Source organism: Monodelphis domestica, chromosome 1, assembly GCF_027887165.1.
Source record: "Monodelphis domestica isolate mMonDom1 chromosome 1, mMonDom1.pri, whole genome shotgun sequence".
In the NCBI taxonomy this organism is placed as follows: Eukaryota; Metazoa; Chordata; class Mammalia; order Didelphimorphia; family Didelphidae; genus Monodelphis; species Monodelphis domestica.
Window position 1 is genome coordinate 8,684,249 of NC_077227.1, and position 20,244 is coordinate 8,704,492.

General features: G+C 41.0%; 1 protein-coding gene across 7 annotated transcripts in view; it reads right to left on the reverse strand.

The window, feature by feature from the left end:
- Positions 1-20,244, reverse strand: part of FANK1 (fibronectin type III and ankyrin repeat domains 1) — a 72,386-nt gene that overhangs the window by 15,318 nt on the left and 36,824 nt on the right. For 5 of the 7 annotated variants that reach the window (XM_007478232.3, XM_001367757.3, XM_056795220.1 and 2 more), the window contains one exon: positions 4,554-4,731. In XM_007478232.3, coding sequence (XP_007478294.1) covers positions 4,554-4,731 — 178 coding nt within the window. Of the gene's footprint in view, positions 1-4,553; positions 4,732-7,347; positions 7,376-20,244 lie in introns of those variants that run through there. The other 2 variants (XM_056795227.1, XM_056795215.1) reach the window with 2 other exon arrangements.

Sequence of the window (20,244 nt, forward strand, 5' to 3'; positions counted from 1 at the left end):
GGGACCCAGGTGAAAAGAGGTCAGAGCCCCACTTAAGAACTCCATTTTTCTGCCACAAGCCCCCATGAGAACATGGGTTTAAATTAGGCTCAGAACCATATTGATTAGAACCAATTGGAAGCCAGCAATGGAAATACACTGGAGAAGGAACCAATAGAGGCAGGGCCAATCACTTGGAGGTAACTTCATGATCAGGGAGAAATGAGGCGAGAGGTCCTGAGGGCTCTTCCCAATCTCCTAAATTCCAGGCTCCAAAGGCAAGACACCCTCATTCTCTCCTTGAATTACGGGGCCTCATCCCTCCCCATCCCAATGTTCAAACCATCAGGGCCTCCCAGCCTTCATGGCTCAAAAAGTGTTACTTTTTTGTTCCTAACCTAAAGTTTTTCTTGCCTTGTGGCTCCCTATCTCCTCAGGATCATCCCTTTAGAGTCTTCCTTTGGATATGCCACAGCAAGTGTGGATTTCTCCTTCTTCCCCAGGAAACCCTTCAGAGAAACCAAGACCACACTAAGGGGTTCACAATCTATGCTTCAAGGACTTGGAGGGGCAACCTCTTTCAACCTCAGTTTTCCCATCTGTAAAATGAAGAAGTGGACCTAAATGACCCAAAGGCCTAGATTCCTCATGTTGGCCCATCCAAAAGAAAAAAAAATGAACAAAAAATGAAGTGGTACCAGGGACTTAGAGACCTAGTGATTAGAACTGGTGCTAAGGGAATATTTAAAGAACCAAAGGAATCAAGAAAACGGAGAAGTGTTGAGTCTAGGTTGTACATAAACCAGAACACCAAATGCACAAAGCCAAGAAAAATTGACCTTTCCAAGAGTGGAAGGACATGGGGGCCCTGGTTGGCTACTCCTCCTTGACCCTACCCCCCACAATGCTTGCCTACTTCCTTTGAATCCCCGAGGAAATCTTCTCCCCCACAGGAAGACCATGTGCCCCACCAACTTCTGGTGCCTTCCTGTTGTTCACTGTTTGTACAGCTCTGGGCACGTCATGTCCCCTGTGATTGTGTCCTCTTCAGTGGCGGAGACTTTAGTCCTTGTCTCCCCAGCACCGAGAGAAGGGAATTAGCACTTGCTAAGCACCAACTATGTGCCAGCCACTGTGTTCAGAGCTTTTTTACACAGCAACTCAGAGAAGTAGGTGCTGTTATCACCCCCATTTTATAGCAAAGGAAAGTGCCACAAATTGAAGTCATGCCACCAGCTGCCTCTGATACCTGATAGCAGACACTTCCTAACTATTTGTGGACCGACTGGACATCACACCTCAAGTTTATATAAACTGCCTGTGGTGATTGAGGAGACAATAGGAAATCTCTCATTTCCTAAAGTCAGGAGGCCCTCCAGAGTCCATCTTAGCAACCTCCAGAAGTCCTTCAGTCACAGACACACACCAGTGTCCAGAGGCCTGAGAACCAGATTGGATTCAATTACAAACACGAAGTACCTTCCCCAAGTAAGATCCAGAGTGCTTCATTTCACCAGGGAATGAGGGAACAAATGGGGCATCAGCCTCTTAGTCCTTCTTGCCAGCAACCCACCCTTGCATGGTGGCTCCAATGGAGGAGCCAGATGGGTGCCCACCAGCTAAGGAAGAGATGAAGAGCTGCTCCTTGGGGTCCTGGGGTCTTCACTCTGCCAGCGCAGAGGAGAGGAGCAGGAGGCCTTTGTGAACAGAAAACACCCTCCCCAAATCAGATGAAACAGAAAGCTCTGCTGGGTATCCCAAAGGACCCAGGAAACCACAGCCATGAAGGAAAGGGCTGACCAAGTCATTCAGGGCATCCTCTGCTGAGGAACTGGCAAGTTCTAAATCCTCGTGTGTCTTCTTCAGGGTCAGAGGCCAATGGAAGAGCCCAGACATTGTCCACTGCCTTTGAGCTCTCAGGCTGAATGATGAGAGGCAGGATGTGCACAAGAGCGAAGATAAGTGACTTTAGTGAACCGGGTGGGCCAGTGTCCAGGGGTAAAACCTGAGCATTTGAGGAGGGTCGGGAAGTGGAAGTTGTCTTTGATCAGCCTTTAGAAAGCAGAAAGACTTCCATTACAGAGCAGTTTGGGAGCGATCTCCTAGTCATGGGTCATGAGGCCTGGCACAAGGATTAGAAAAGTATGAGGCATTTTCAGAAAAGGGAGCAGGACATTCTGGCTAGAGCTCGAAATAAGGTGCAAATGCTGGTTCGGATCCCACTGTGAAGGGCCTTTAATGCCAACCGAGAAGGGACATGACCAAGAAAGGACAATCTGTGGGGCTGCGGCCATGGGCAGGAGTGGAGAGAGGCCAGTTTGCAGGCTCTCCCTGTCACCAAGGCACCAGGACTTAACTAGAGGCTGTGAAGGACCCTGGCAAGGAAGAATCACGGGGCTGCATGGCAGTGGCTGGGCAGGGGCGTCCCAAGCCAAGGGAGCTGTTAGCAGAAGAGCAGCCACTGAGTTCTGAGCTCCCAAGGTCACCTGCAGCCCTCAGGCTGAGATCTCAGGCTGAATCTACCCCAAATGGTCCTCTTAGCATCACTGGCAGAGCAGAGGTCAAGATGAATGCAGTCCCATCCTGCCACCTAGTGGCCTCTGCTGGTTCCTTCTCCATAGAGCTGACCCAGCAATGGAGCCCAGAAAACATGAGCCTGGCCGAGCAAGGACCCAAGGGGCTGGGGGGGCGGGGAGGGGTAAGTGTTCTCTCCTGGTCTACCAGGTTGGGGGGGAGGGTGGCCAGGGCTGTGGACTGTCATCTCGACACTCGGTAAGCAGATGCCACTGTTCAGCCTGGGCCCACGGTGGATGGGGAGGAGATGCTCATCGTCGGGCTCTCTCCCGCCGGAGTTAGGATCCAAGGGAATAGAGAGAGGAGAGGGCGTGAGGGCCCCAGCCATGGAGGCCACGGCCCCTGGGTCTACCCTGAAAGACACACCAAGTGCTCGTCCCAATTCTCTTGTCTCCATGAAGCCCGGGTATGTGCTCCCCGCCCCGGCCTTGGCAATTCTCCCTCAGTTCTGTCTCTGGTACTGCTTGGCAAAACTCTTCCCGGGTCCGTGTGCCACAGAGCTGCCTGACGGAGTGGCCCCTCTTCCTTCTTGGGGCCCACGGTAGGCTGACGGCCAGAAGGGCCCGCCTTTGCGCCTCGATGGCTCTGCAGCCAGGAGCGAGTCACTTGGCCTCCCCCAGAGAGCTGCACGGCAGGGGCCTATCTCTGGGTTTCTATATTGGGAGCTCCCTAAATGACCAATATGGGAAAAGTCTTCATGTGTAAAGTCTTTATGTGCTTCCTTACCATCGCAGGGAGGGGAGAGGAGAGGATAGAGAGGAGAATTTGGAGCTCAACATTTTCTTTATAATGAATTTTTAAAATTGTTTTTATATGTAATTGGGGGGGAATGAAATATTATTTAAAATAAGGAAATTCTAAGTCTGATTTTTTAAAAAATGACGGTTAAGGATGCCGTCCCTCCCATAAGGTGGCCTGGCTGCAATGACTGGGGTTGTCAAGAAGGTTCCCTTCTCCCTTCTCAATCTCAACGGAGTACACGGTGCTGTAACATAGCCACACGTATCCATATTTTCTCCGAAGACAGAGAAATTTCACCATAAAACAGATCCAAAAGAATCGATACGTGTGAAAACGAGAATTCCACGGTGCTGGCTCTCCGGATCCCAAGTCCCCACAACCAAGACTCCCCTCTGTGGCTCTTCATAGCTGTGAGGATTTCAATTGTTTTCTAAAAGAATAAAGCCCAGTTCAGGCTAGGTCAGGTGCTCATCCCACCTCCCTCCATCTAGGAGTGAATCCCGAGGCACCCAGCTCTCAGACCAGCCCAGATTTTGTCCCTCAGTTTGGCATTTTAAACATGTATTCATTATGTAACCGAAAGAATTCACTTTGACCCAGATCTCTGGTTTCCTCAGAGAAGGGCACTCCTCCTCTCAGCACCTCGGCACTTTCTCTGCCCGCTTTCAAGCCAGGGTTCTGGCCTTTTATGTCTTGGACCCCTGGGGCAGGAAGGCTGGGGAATTCCTAGACAGACCCCTGCTCAGAATCCTACTTCCAAATGTAAAAATCAGGATATGAAGGAAGCCAAAGGTGAGTAAAAACTGCTGCCGTCTTCCTTCCAGGGCCACAGATCCTCCGAAATCTCTCCCGGATCCTCTTTGGGCGGGGCAGGGGAGACTCAGGGGCCCCAAGTTAAGAACTGTCCTAACAGTGTGTGGGAGTGATTTCGAAGTTAGGGGACTTGCTGAGAGTCACACAGCTGGCTTATGACAAGCAGGGCACAAATCTAGGTCTCTGGCCTCCAAAGAGACACTCCATCCCTACCACTACTGCTTCTCAATTTTGAAGAGGGCCAAGAAAAACCCTAACCCAGTATTTAATTGAAGCAACCTAAAATTTCTTCTTCTAAAAAGGACGGGCCAAAAAGCTCCTTAAGTCAGCCACTCTGGCATTGCTGACCCTTCGACGTGAACGTTTGCCCTGGATGAAGACTACAAATCCCTCTACGTAATTTGGAAACCTGGACAAAACTTGAAACTATTCAACATTGCACCTACGTATAAATGATACCATAAGTGTGCATTTTGGGGTCCTCCTCTTCTATTGAAAACCTTAACCACTGTTCCTGAGGTCCTTTTCTTTGGATTTTCTTGTCCAGATCCCAGTATAATTCAATGCTGTGATGAGTCACTTTACCCACCACTGGTGGATGAGGTTTTGAGGCAGGAACAATTGCTAAAAAAAAAAAAATACAGCATTTCAAAACATTTTTTCTGTGAGGTAGAAATTCTATTCAACTTAATCAGTTTAACAATTATTTCTTTAGCAGCTACTATGTGCCAAGTGATACTATGCTTGGTGCTAAAGATGACAGAAACACCAACAAAGATGGAGCCTGCCCTCAAGGAGGATGCAGTCCACAGGAAAACGGAGGCTGACTCTTCACAGCAGTCCACTAAATGGGCATTAGAAATCAGTGATCAAATGCAGGCCCCTATTTGGGTCCCGAGAATGCTACTTTCCAAATTCCCACCATTCTGCTGGCACCTCAGTGATGGGATGTCCTGGGGCAAATGATATCGCCACATCCTTCATGGTCACATCAGAGTCCAGGAGTCCTCTGCAACCCCCATGGACAAAACTGAGGCAATTGAGACAGGGCTGGGGAGGCCCAAGTGCCAGCTTTAAAGTCCCTGCATTAATCCATTAGAGTCAGCAGCAGAAAAGCTATGGGCAGAATTGTTAACCCTGGCCAACCATCTCTGAGAGGACGCCATGGAGGCCAGAAGTCCAGGAAACAAGGAAGGCCTGTGCATTGCTAGCTCAGTACTTATAGCCATCACTGATGGGTCAGTTCAGAAACATATGTTACTGAGGATGGGGCAATGATGCCTTCAACTTCCCATAGAGATGCCCTCATCTGGATGCCTCTGGCCACTCAGCAGAGGAAAGAGGCAGGGAAGGAGGGAGGGAGGGAGGGAAGAAGGGAGGGAGGAAGGAAGGAAGGAAGGAAGGAAGGAAGGAAGGAAGGAAGGAAGGAAGGAAGGAAGGAAGGAAGGAAGGAAGGAAGGAAGGAAGGAAGGAAGGAAGGAAGGAAGGAAGGAAGGAAGGAAGGAAGGAAGGAAGGAAGGAAGGAAGGAAGGAAGGAAGGAAGGAAGGAAGGAAGGAAGGAAGGAAGGAAGGAAGGAAGGAAGGAAGGAAGGAAGGAAGGAAGGAAGGAAGGAAGGACTCCCAAGACCATTTAATACAACCTATAATTAATCAGAAACCTCCTTTATGTCAACACCAATCAGTGGCTAGCCAATTTGCACTTGAAGATCGGTGAGAGGAAACCCCTTACTTCCATCACAGCTGATCCCAATTTGGGAGAACACAAATTAAAACACTTTATCATTATCCCTAAAGCTTGTAAGTCTGTGGAAAGTAGAAAATTCAGCTGAGGTGATATCTGCAAAGTTCTCTGTCCATGTCTGCTCTTATTCTATTTCATGGGACTTCATTCTAGAAGGTCCTGGCTATTGGGGCAAGCACTAAAACTCAAGCATGCTGTTTGGGAATGACAGTACTTATTCCATCAGAGTATCCTATGAAACAATAAGAGATTTTGAAAGACCAGAAGTAGCTGAGGCATCTCACAATATAAAATGCTACTTTCCAATAATAAAATGACAATCCCAGGTGGGAGACAGTCTCAGGAAGGAGCAGGAAAAGGGTTCAACATCCTCCCCACAGACTACACTCATTCCTCTTATGCCTTTGACCACATTCTTCCTTCTGCCTGGAATCACAGGATCATAGATTTAAAGCCAGAATGGACCTAAGAGCCAATCAAGTCTAACCCCTTCATTTTACAGACATGGAAACTGAGGCAGGCAGAGGTGAAATGCCTTGTCCGTGATCACATAGTTAGTGTCTGAGAGGAGATTGGAAACCAGGCCTTCCTGACTCCAAGTCCAGTAAAGTCTATGCACTGTGCCATCTGCTTCATGTCCTCAATGTACAGCTCAAGCCCAATTTATCTGGGAGATGCCACTCCATATTACAATGCTCACTGATGGCCCTCATCTCCCAACCCTGGTAATAGATGCCAATTTCCCATGTCAGAGGTATTTGCTATGTTCACCCCTGACTAGACTGTAAGCTCCTTGAGGTCCAATATTGCTATGGTCTTTCTCACAGTCATTGCAACAACTGAGTATTAGAAAAACACTCCTTTCTTTTCCACTTTCGTCTGTTCTCATTTATTGCATCTTATATACAAAATGAAAATTTTATATTGTAAAAATACATTTTAGAGTAAAGATATTAAAAATAGAGATAAAAAATTAAGTGAATCAGAAGACCTTGATGTGATTTATCCTATAAAAATCTCTTTTGATTTTTCAATTACATGTAGGAATAATTTTTTTTTAAACCGTTTTCTGACCTTTGGAAATCCAAATTCTCTCCCTCATCTCTCCAGATGGTAAACAATCTGATACAAGTTTTCCCAGTGTTGTCCTGCAACATCAATTTCCAAATTCCTAATGTCTTGAATGAAGACATACATTGCACATGCAAAGAAAAACTCATGAAGGAAATAAGAGGAGAAATGGTAAGGTTGATCTGCATTCATATTCTGACAGTTCCTTCTATGGCTATGGATGGCATTTGCATTGCATTGCATTGCTATCATTTGGTCCTTCACAGCTGATCACTGTGCAACCTTTCTGTTACTATATACAGTGTTCTCCTGGTTCTGCTCACTTCACCAAGCATCAGTCCAGACAAGTCTTTCCAAGTTTTTCTGAAATCCTCCTGGTCACCGTTTCTTATGGCACAGTAGCATTCCAAGACAACCACATAGCACACCTTGTTCTGCCATTCCCCAGTGGATGGACATCCCTTCAGTTTCCAATTTTTTTGTCACCACAAAAAAGGGAGAAATGAATTCAATTAGTTGGACAAAGGAAAAATCGTCTCTATTTTCTTGGAACAAATCCCTCCCAAGTAGTAGTAGATGATGCTCCCTCTTCTCTGGATTCCACAACACCTCAATGGTAGTCCCATGGAAGAAAAGCCCAAGGCTTCACCCCTCACCCCTTTCCCATCCCTCAATCCACCCCACTATCACAGAAGCAGCTCGAGCCACTGTGGACAGACCACTGAAGTTTGGAACATCCAAGTTCACTTACTAGCCTAGTTTATGTCCCTTGGCAAGTCATTTAACCTTTGCTTGCCTCAGTTGTCTTAACTGTAAAATGAGCCTAAGAACAGATGCTGCCTCACAAAGATTCAATAAGGTAACGGTCACAAAGGTCCTGGCAGAGTTCCTGGCATAGAGCAGGTGCCATAGAGAGAGTTATTCTCTTTGTCCCCTCTCATATTCTGCACGTCTTCCAGTTGGACATGTAGGCAGCAGGAGGCAAGGAGCAGGGGAGAAACAGCCTTTTCCTCGTGTGTTTTCTTGATGTCTGAATGGTGCTGATCTCCAGTGGCCTGCAATTTGATCCGTGCTCTTTCCCTGTTCTCCAGGGCTCCAGTATGGGACCCCGGCATCCCAGCCCATCGTATACTATTGAGGACCTCATGCTTTTGAGCCCTGACAAAACACCGTTAGGCTGTCATGTAATTACCCATAACACAATGAGGGGGGAAACAGTATTTCCTCCTGTGGGACTGACGTCTGAATGACTACATTCCAAAGGCAAACACCAAGCTAGAGGCCGCTGGGATCCTATGACTGGAACCAAGCAGCTCTCTCTGTGGATTAGCTCTCTCCTTTAAGGTTCCATCGTAATAAATGCTAAGAGAAGGAGCCAGAGATACCCCTCAGTGCATGGCACCAGTCACAGGTGGCCTCTCTCCCTGGTGCCTGGCACCCTGCCCATCTCTGGCCTGGACCATAGCAAAGAGCACAAAGAGCTTCCTGGCATTTCCTCACACCCTGCAGGCCTGGGATGGAGCCCAGAAAGAGTTTGACATTTTGAAAGATGATTTAGTCCTTCTCACTCTTTAATGATCCAGCCTGAAAACCACCCCTGAGCTCAGTGATTGAACGTCCAGCGTGAGGCGAGCCCTCAGTGACTGACAGGGCCCTCCCTGGACAAAAGTGCTCACACCAGGAACTCGTGGACGGCCATTAGGTGTGCAGACAACAAAGCATTCCCTTTCAATTTTACTGCTGGTTATTGGAACTCCCATTTCTAGCTATTCAAAATCTGCTTTTAAGGGAACGTCTTCATGCTGGTAATTCTATGGTGATAAATTATTCTCATCATCCCCATATGGCAGGGGGAAATGACACCAAGGGAATATCATTTAAGATAAGTTAAAAATGCATTCTATACCTGGAAGCCAGTCTACCAAAGCACACTCAAGACTTTAAGAAGTACAACTACAGAATATTCTTTAAAGAAAATAATCATTACCAGTAATTGAGGGGTATTCATTGTTCAAGGCTGAGCCACACTAATATTAAAAAATAATGACACTAATTTAGGCTACACATCAATCAAACTCCCACCAGAGTATAGAGCTAACTAAAATAATAAAATTCATTTAGGGAAACAAAAAATCTAGAATCTCAAAGGAAATCGTTTGTAAAAGTCGGAGTGGAAGGGAATGGCACTCCCAGTCCTCGTTATATTGTAAGGCAGTAATTGCCAAAATAATTTGGTATTCGTTTGAAAAAAAACAGAAAAATTGATCAATGGAACAAACTAAATAAATAAGAGTCAACGATCATATTAAGTAGCCCAATTTTCTACAAATCTGAAAATATAAAGTACTTGGGTAGTAGCAAGAACTATCAGGAAAACTGGAAAGGAGTTGGGCAGGAATTGGGTTTAGATTAATTCTTTATACTATATACTATGATCAACTCAAAATGGTCCTCAACTTGAAAAGAACCATGTCAGGGACCAATCACATGTGTGGCTTAATAATCTTAGATAAACAAGGAATAGAGTAAATCACACAAATAAAATTACGATTATATGAAAGTGAAAGGCTTAATGTGAATAAAATCAGTGCAGCTGGGAGCAGAGAAACTAGGGAAACTTTTATCAAATCGGATAAGGGTCTGACATCCAACATATCGAGGGAATTAACACGTGTGTGTGATCTAAAAAGAGAATAGAAATCCCCCTGTGGATAAGTGATCAGGAAATATGAACTAAGGGTTCTAAAGAAGAATTACAAACTGTTAACCACAGGAAAAATTTCCCCAAATCACTAAGAATAAGAAAAACAGAGCTGAAAACAACTCAGAATTTTCACCTCCCATCCAGTATGTGAGCAAAAAGGGAAAAAGATGAGAAATCAATGTTGGAAGGGCTGTTGGAAGTCAAGGGACTGAGGTTTTGTTGTAAGAGTTCTGAACTGGTCCAGACATTCTGAAAAGAAATATTATTACATATTTTAAATAAACATTATTAAAGAATTATGATGCTTGAAGAAGTGACTAAAACATTCATATCCATTGACCTAGAGCTCCTGCTACTAAGCATGTAGTCTCAGGAGGTAAAAACAAATCCTAATATAACCCTGAATATTTCCAGCAGGATATTTTGTGGGAGCAAAAGCCTGGAAACAAAGTAGGTGGCTATTGATTGGAAAATGTCTAAAACAATTGGTGGCACATGAATATAATAGAATATTACAATGACTTAAGAAGCAATGAATAAGGGGACAGCTAGGTGGTTCAATGGTTTCAGAGCTAGGCCTAGAGATGGAAGGCCCAAATCTGGCCTCAGACAGTCCCTGGCTGTGTGACCCTGGACAAGTCACTTAACCTCCATTGCCTACCCCTTACCACTTTTCTGCCTTGGAACCAATATACCGTATTGATCCTAAGATGGAAGGTAAGGGTTATTTTTAAAAAATGAAGTAATGAATAGAAAGAATTCAGATGTGTATGGGGCATGGGAATATTTCTATTTCTATGAAATGATGCCAAATGACGAGGAACCAAGAAAACAACACACACAATCATGGCAGCAATGGAAACAAGCCGAGCCATTGAGTGGAGACAATTGCCACATCATTTTGATGAACAAGCTTGACTCTCAATTTAGTGGAATTCAAAAAATACTGCTCCCTCCTTTTATTGCAGGGACCAATGGTGGATCTGCCAGATATGGTAAAGGGGTTTTAGTTGCCGAAGATCAAATTCTTTTGTTTTTCTTCTTTATTAGGCTTTGCCACAAGGAAGCGATGGCTTTCTGAAAGGGAGAGGGTGAGACAATTCAACATCAGTCAAAACCTTTACAACAAAGGCTTGAGTTAGAAGCAAGGGAATCAGAGGTTACAGGGACCCCTGAAGAGGGAGGACAGGGACCATTTCCAGATGTCAGGGTGCTGATAAGTTCAGTTCAATAAAAATGCAAGGTGGGTTCAAAAGAGGAACAAAACATTTTACTCCTCCTAATATAATGAAAAGTGAACAGTTACATTAAGGGAGATAATGGAAGCTTCTCTGCAAAACTGGAATATATAGAGGTACAAATACTCACAATATGTATGGATGACTTGGAAATCACTTAACCCCCTTCTTCTTATGCTAGCTTTACCCCACCTTAAGACATCACATATAGAGATGGGAGGTCCTAGTTTCAAATCTGACCTCAGCCACTTCTCAGCTGCGTGACCCTGGGCAAGTCACTTGACCTCCATTGCCTAGCCCTTACCACTCTTCTGCCTTGGAGTCAATGACTCCAAGACAGAAGGTAAGGGTTAAAAAAAAAGACATCACATATCTATTATCACAAGATGGGAAAACCAAGGCCTCCTCCAAACCTGGGCCAATTATGTGATCGTGTAAAAAAAAGTACTCAGAAATGGATACATGATTTAACTATAAAGAGGGGTACCAGAACTAAATTATGGGAATATAGAATAGTTTACCTGGCAGATCTATGGAGAAAGGAAGAATTTATGACCAAACAAGAGGTAGAGAGCACTGTAAAGCATAAAATGAATAATTTTCACTATATTAAATTTAAAAAGCTTTTTATCAACCAAAACCAACATAACCAACATTAGAAGGGAAACAGCAAAACAACTTATAACAAATTTCTCTGATAAAGGGCTCATTTCTCAAATCTGTAAAGAACTAAGTCAAATTTATAAGAATAGGAGCCATTTCCCAGTTGACAAATGGTCAAAGGATATGAACAAGCAATTTTCAGATAACGAAGTCAGAGCTATTTCACCTTCTTTGAACAAAGCTTGGAATTTTTGCCTTCTTTGGCATTTGTCCTTTTAAATATGCTTTCATCTGCTTACCTCTCCCTTATCCTTGTCACCAGGTATCTGGTATCCACCTGAAGAAGATGCATAGTCATCAAGGGGCTAGGCTGTTTACAACACTCTCCCTACCCCATAAGTCATTGAATAACAAAATTTGAATGTTTGCTTTCATTTGGAAAAAGGATGCTGCAACTTTTATAGAAAACTAGATCTATAGACACCATGGAGAGCAGTGACAATTTTCATTGCATTCACCATCATGTATTTGTAATGCTTGTATAATTGATGTTAATGCTCACAGCTTTTTTAAAATTTGGAGGTTCTGGTAACCTGTGTTGGTTTTTTTTTCTATTTTCTTATGACTTTAGGTTTTCCTGCTTTTCCCCTTTCCCATCCATGTCTCTCTGTAAAAGTTAAAATTAAATCTCAATAATAATATTATATTTTAAGAGATTTATTAATGATTATTAGAAATCAAGGAATAAAGAAGATACAAAATAAAGACCGTGTGCCTATGTCTGGTTAGCCATTTTTAGCCATCCCCACTCACCACCATCACTGCTGATTCTACATCAGAGAGGAGGAGCCTCCAAAGTCCACACCCTTTATCCTCTGTCTACAGGATGTACATAATGACAGGAAGTCAGTGGGCTCTTGGGATATGTAGTTCTTTTTTAGGGTAAAAGATTTTCAATCATACATCTCCTACTATGCACAGATTAAACTTAACCTGCAAACTCCTTAGTATGGTACACATCAAAAAACATTTTAACTTACAAAAAAAAGTCAAAGTTATCAATAATCATATAAAAATATTCCAAATCTCTCTTGATGAGAGAAATGCAAATTAAAACAACTCTGAAGAGGCAGCTCAACACCTATCAGATTGGCCAACATGACAGTAAAGGAAAGGGATAAATGTTGGAGGGGATGTGGCACTACTTGTATTGTTGGTAGAGTTCTAAACTGATCCAATGGTTCTGGAAGGCAACTGGAAACTATGCCCAAAGAGCTACAAAACTGTGCATATGCTTTGATCTAGTAAAACCAGTATCCCAAAGAGATAATAAAAAGGAAGGATCTACTTGTACAAAAAATATTTAGAGCATCACTTTTTCTCGTGGCAAAAACTTAGAAAATGGAGAATGGCTGAAAAAATAGTGGTTTATGTTAATGATGAATACTATTGTGCTATTAGAAATGATGAGCAGGATGGTTTCAAATGGAAAGACCTACATGAACTGATGCAGAGCAAAATAAGCAGAACCAGGAAAACATTGTACATAGAAACTGATACATTGTAGCACAATCAAATGTAACTGACTTTGCCAATAGCAGCAATGCAATATCTGGGACAATTCTGAAGGCCTTATGAAAGGGAATGCTATCCACCTCCAGAGAAAGAATTGTTGCAGTTGGATGGATGTGGATCAAAGCAGACTATCTTTCACATCAGTGTGTTTACAATTTTATTGGGGGGGGGTAGATTTTGTGTGAGTGTGCTCTTACAATAATGTTCAATATGGTAATGTATTTATATCATAATAATACATATATAGCCCTGATCAAATTGTTTACCATCTCCATGTGGGGGGAGGAAAGGGAGAGCTAGAGACAGTTTGTATCTTAAAATTTTGGAAAACACATGTTGAAAATTATTATTACATGTAATTGAGAAAATAAAATCTCTGAATTTCAAATAAATAAATAAACGAAGTGAGAAAAAGCTCCCAGAGCTTATTTCACTAGAAAAATCTATAAACACAAGAAAACAAAACAGGTATACCAAACCATCCTAGGGACATTTAAAAAAATCATAATTGATTCAGTAATTATTGAACATGTCACTCTCAAGGACCACAACAGTTATATTGCCTTTGACACAGTTCCACATTCATGTCTTATTCGTTGCTGCAAATATATAAAATAAACCCAAATCTATTAAGACTTTACATCCACAAGGACAAATGTTCTCTACATAAAACACTCCATCAATAAAACTTATATAAAGCATGGCTTTTTGGGGGAGATGGTTGAAGTGCATTAAGGTTCTGTCTGGTCTTAAATCCATCTTCGCGACTCCTAATTAGAAGTAAATGTAGCTTTCAAATTAAAGAGAGTTGGTTAAAAACCCATTAGTATATATGCACACACATGCATACATATATATATTACAATTTTATTTATTATTTATTCATATATATATGGAAAGTACATGGTACACTGAAAACAAAGTAAACAACTCTATAAAAGACTATTTCTCTAATGGTATCAAAATGGCATTTGGACTTAAAAGGTCTCTGTTGGTCTATGTTGGTCTCTGCCCCGAATGACACATTGAGCATACAGTTAGCCCTCTATATTTGCATTTTGAACATTGAAATTCAAGCATTTGTGCAATTTTATTAGTAACCTCATTTTTATGTTTGCATCAACAACTGCACACATTTGAGTCTCTTACAATAGGAAAAAAAAATGAGAACAATGAGCACAAGTCTGTGGACTGGCCAGAATACCACCAGGTACTTCATTTTTCACTTGTTCACTATACTGTTAGGAGGAGCTCTTAATGCATTCACAGCATATTTTCATTATTTGCCTTTAAAACTCAAGTTTTGTGTTGCAATTATGTCCCCAAAGCTTAATTCAAATCCTCCGGGCTCTAAATTTGGCCATGAAAACTCAGTGATGGGCTTTGTAAGAAAATAAATATATTAGGGAGGCTCAGCTAAGATGACATCTTAGTAGCAGTGAAAGCCAGAACTGCTCTGACAATGCTTCCAAACCAACCTTTTAAAAAAAGTGTCTCAAAACAACAGGAATAAAAAAGCCAACAAAAAGCCAGAGAAAGGGGGTTCTCCTGCTGAACACAACTTCAAAAGTAAACAGAGAAAGAGTTAATTTTCATGGGATAAAGGGGAACCAGAAGCAAAACTGCACATAGAAAAGGGATGGCTAACCACCCCTCCACCAATTGTGCCAGGTTCTATGACTGAGAATAGGTCAATTTTGGGATCCTGAGATGTGGGGTACACCAACAAAAGGGCAACTCAGACCTACTCTGTGAAGTCCCAGACCCCAGTACCAGCCCATAGTGAGGCCTGGAATAGTATAACACTATTATATAGCATAATAGAATAACAAAGCACTGGGCCCTTTCAAGTCTATACTGTTGCAGTGAAGGCTTAGCCCGCCCCCAGGCAAAACAGCTTATAGTGTCAATCCCTGCAAGCCAGCAGCAGAGGAGACAGAAATAGCAGCTTTCAGAATTCCCAGTCCACAGGCAAACAACAACAACAACAACAACAAAAAACCCTCAGGAAATTAGCAAACAGCAAAAGAAACACTTAACCATCAAAAAATTTCTATGGGGACAAAGAACAAAGCACAAAACTAACAGAGGATGGTGAGATCTAAGCAACCACAAGTAAAACTTCAAAGAAAAACAGAAACTGGTCTCAAGCTCTGAAGAACTCAAAAAAGAATTAAAAAATCAAATAAGACAGGTTGAAGAAACATGGGGAAAAGAAATGAAAGTAGTGCAAAAAGTAAATAACAACTTATCAGCTGGAAAAAGAGGCACAAAAATCCAGTGAATAAAAGAGTTTCATGATATGTAGAATGGACCAAATGGAAAAGGAGGATCAAAAAGGTCATGGAAGAAACTCAGACTTTAAAATTTAGAATCAGACAAATAGAAGCTAATGACTTCATGAGACATCAAGAAACAATAAAACAAAACCAAAAGAATGGGGGGGGGGGAAAGGAAGAAAATATGAAATATCTCATTGAAAAAACAACTAACCTAGAAAACAGATCCAGGAGAGACAATTTAAGAATTATTGGACTACTTGAAATTCATAACCAAATAATAGCCTGGACATTGTATTCCAATAAATTATCCAAGAAAGCTGCCCTGATATCATTGAACAAGAGAGTAAAATAGAAATGGAAAGAATCCACATATCACCTCCTGCAATAAATCCCCAAATGACTATAGGAATGTTATAGCCAAGTTCAAGAGTTCCCAGGTCAAGGAGAAAATATGGCAAAGAACCAGACAGAAACAACTCAAATATCATGGATCTATTGCTTGTTTATACAGGTATATGATTTGGGGTTTGGTAAAAAAAAAAAATAGGTATCAAATGATAACATTTGTACGACCTAATGGAATTGCTTGTCAGCTCTGGAAGAAGGGAGAGAAGAGGGGAAGGAAAATGAATCATGGAAACATGGAAGAATATTTTTAAAAATTAAATTTAAATTAAAAACATATATATCATGGAGCCCCAGTCAGGATTACACAGGATCTGACAGCTTCCACATTGAAGGCCTGGAAGGCTTGGGATATGATATTCTGGAAGGCAAGGGAATTAGGTTTACAACCAGGGGAAAGTATAATCATTTAATAAAATAGATTTCCAAGCATTCCTGAAGACGAGACTTAAACAAAAAATGTCATGTCCAAATATGAAATTCAAGAGAAGCATAAAAAGTTAAATAAGAGAAAAAATGTAAGGGCCTCAATAAGGTCAAACTGTTTTTATATTCCTATATGGAAAGATGATATCTGTAACTCTTAAAAATTGTTATCATTATCATAGTAATTAGAAGAAGTATACATAGACAAAGAGTGTGATAGTAAGCTGTTTAGGTTGATATGTAAAAAAAAAACTAGGGGTGAAAAAGAGGATTATACTAAGAGAAACAGGAAGAGAAGTAAACTGGGGTAAATTATATTATATAAAAAGGCAAAGGGAGGGAGGGAATACTATTACAATGGTGGGAAGGATGAGGGTCGTAATGGGTAATACTTAAACCTCACTCTCATTGAAATTGGCTCAGAGAGGGAAGAATCGCCAAATTCATTGGGGTATAGAATCCTATCTTACCTTATAGAGAAGTTGAAGGGGAATAAGAAAAGGGATGATGGGGAGGGGAGTAATATAAGGGAGGGAGAAGTTGGGGGGGGTGACTAAAAGACCCTATAGAGAAGTAGGAGGGGAATAACAAGGGAGGTGGTAGGAAGGGAAGTAATAAAAGGGAGGAGTGCCAAAAAGCAAAACAGTGGTGTAAAAAGAAAGAGTGAAATGAGAAAGGGCAGGATTAAAAGAGGAAATCAAGATGAAAGGGAATACATAGATGGTAATCACAACTGTGAATATAAATGGGATGAAGTTACCCATAAAATGGAAGCAGGTAGCAGAGTAAATTAAGAAACAAAATCCTATGATACGCTGTTTACAAAAAAACATACGAGGCAGATATAGATATACCCAGGGTAAATGTAAGGTGCTGGAGCAGATCAGTTGGGCTTTAACTGAGACAAAGAAGGCAGGAGTAGCAATCAGGATCTCAGACAAAGCTAAAGCAAAAATAGATTTGCTTAAAAGAAATAAGGAAAGTAATTACATCTTGATAAAAGGAAGTATAGATAATAAAGAAATATCAGTACTCAATATGTATGCACCAAATGGTATAGCATCCAGATTTTTATAGGAGAAACTATTGGAGCTTAAAAAGGAAATCGATAGTAAAACTGTATTAGTGGGGGTCAGATCCCAACCTTCTCTTATCAGAACTAGATAACTCTAACCAAAAAATAAATAAGAAAAAAGAAAGTGGAAGAAATTTTAGAAAAGTTAAATTTAATAGATACCTGGAGAAAACTAAATAGGGATAAAAATGAATATACCTTCTTTTCAGCCATTGGTACATATACAAAAATTGACCATGTCCTAGCCCGTGAGCCCCTCACATTACCCCAGGCAGGAGACAGAAGTGTTTGCATTTGGCTTTTGAGAAGAGGGGCAGAGCATGTGAACATTGTCCTCAGTCACATTGGAGAGCAGGAACAGAGCAACCCTCTGTGGCATGCTGGGGCTCACATGCTAACATGCCAATGCCTCTTTGCCAATGCTGCACTAGGGCATAAAAACTTCACAACCAAATGCAGAAAATCAGAAATAACTAATGCAACATTTTTGGATCACAATGCAATAAAAATTGTAATCAATAGGAGTTCATAGAAAGGTAAATTAAATAATTTAATTCTTCAAAACTGGTGGGTCAAAGAACAAATCATAGAAACAATCTGATTTCATTGAAGAGAATGACAATGAGGAGGCAATATATCAAAACTGATGGGATACAGCCAAAGCAGTACTCGGGGGAAATTTTATATCCCTAAATACTTATATCAATAAAATAGAGAAAAAAGGAGATCATTGAAATGGGCACACAACTAAAAAAAACTAGAAAAATAACAAATTTCAACCAGTCTGGATGGCAATTTGGAACTATGCACAAAGGGCTTTAAAAGAATGCCTGACCTTTGATCTAGCCATACCACTTCTGGGTTTGTACCCCCAAAGAGATAATAAGGAAAAAAACTTGTACAAAAGTATTCATAGCTGTGCTATTTGTGGTGACAAAAAAAAATTGGAAAATGAGGGTATGTCCTACAGGGAATGGCTGAATAAATTGAGGTATCTGATGGGGATGGAATATGCTGAACTGGAAGATTTCCATGTGAACTGTAAAGACCTGCAGGAATGGATGCAGAGTGAAAGGAGCAGAATCAGGAGAACAACATACACAGAGCCTGATACATTGTAGCACAACCGAATGCAACTGACTTCTCTACTAGCAGCAATTCAATGACCCAGGACAATCCTGAGGGATTTAGGAGAAAGAAACTAACCACATCCAGAGAAAGAACTGTGGGAACAGAAACACAGGAAAAAAACATATGATTGATCACATGGTTTGATGGGGATATGACTGGGGTTCTGATGTTAAAAGATCATTCTATTGCAAATATGAATAACACGGAAATATGTTTTGAACAATGATACATGTATAACCTAGTGGAATTGCTTGTCAACTCCAGGAGGGGGTTGGGAATGGGGTGAGAAAAATCATGAATCATGTAACCATGGAAAAATATTCTAAATAAATTAAAAAAAGAAAAATAACACATTAAAAATCCCCAGTTAAACTAAACTAGAAATCTTAAAAATCAAAGGAGAAATTAATAAAAGAAAAAGTAAAAGAACTGTTGAACTAAGTGCTGGTTTTACAAAACAAATAAAATAAAATAGAATGTTGGTTAATTTTATTGAAAAAAGAGAATCAAATTACCAGGATCAAAAATAAAAAGGGTTGTTTCACTTCTAAGGAATAGGAAATTCATATGACAATAAATCTGATCATCTAAGTGGAATGGATGAATATTTACAAAAATATAACTTACTTCAATTAACAAAAGGGGAAATAGAATACTGAAATAATTCCATCTCAGAAACAAGTCATCAATAAACTCCCTATGAAAAAATCCCTTGGACAGATGGATTCCAAGTGAGTTCTATCAAACATTTAAAGAGCAATTAATCCCAATACTATACAAACTATTTGGCAAAATAAGCAAAAAAGAAGTTCTACCAAATTCTTTTCATGATGCAAATATGGTACTTATACTTAGGCCAGGACGTCCCAAAACAGGGAAATAAAATTACAAAACAATTTCCTTAATGAACATTGAAGCAAAAATCTTAAAAAAGATACTAACAAAGAGATAACAGCAAGTTATCACAAGGATTATTCACTATGACCAGGTGAGATTTATACCAGGAATGCAAGACAGGTTTAATATTTGGAAAACCACCAGTATAATTGACCATATCAGTAATCAAACTAACAGAAATCATATGATCATCTGAATAGATGCAGAAAGTCTTTGACAAAATATAATTCTCATTCCTCCTGAAAATACTAGAAAACATCAAAATAAAAGGACCTTTCCTTAAAATAATAAGTAGTATTCATTTCAAACCATCAACAAGTATCATCTGTAATGGGGATAAGTTAGAAGCCTTCCCAGTAAGATCAGGAGTGAAGCAAGGATTACCACCACTACTATTTAATATTGTACTATAAATGCTAGCTTTAGCAATTAGAGAAGAAAAAGAAATTGAAGAAATTAAAGAAGGAATAAGGAAACTAAACTATCACTCTGCGGATGATATGATGCTATGCTTGGAGAATCCTAGAAAATCAACTAAAAAAACTAGTGGAAATAAACATTGGAGGGAATGTGGTAAAATTAGGACGTTAGTACATTGTTGGTGGAGTTGTGAACTGGTACAACCATTCTGGGCAATTTGGAAGTATGCCCAAAGGGCTACAAAAGAATGCATACCGATTTATCTAGTAATACTACTACTGGGTCTGTGTCCCAAAGAAAGAGGAAAGGACCTGCGTGTACACAAATATTTATAGCTGTCCTTTTTATGGAGACAAAGAGCAGGCTCAATTGGTGAGTGGCTGAGCAACTTGGGGTACATAATCGTGATGCAATACTATTGTGCTGTAAGGAGTGATGAGCTGGATGACTTCAGAAAGAGCTGATGCAGAGTGAAATGAGCAGAATTGGGAGGACACTGAGCACAGTAATAGCAATACTGTGGACTGATCAAATGGGATCGATACTTAGCTGCTCTCAGGAGTACAAAG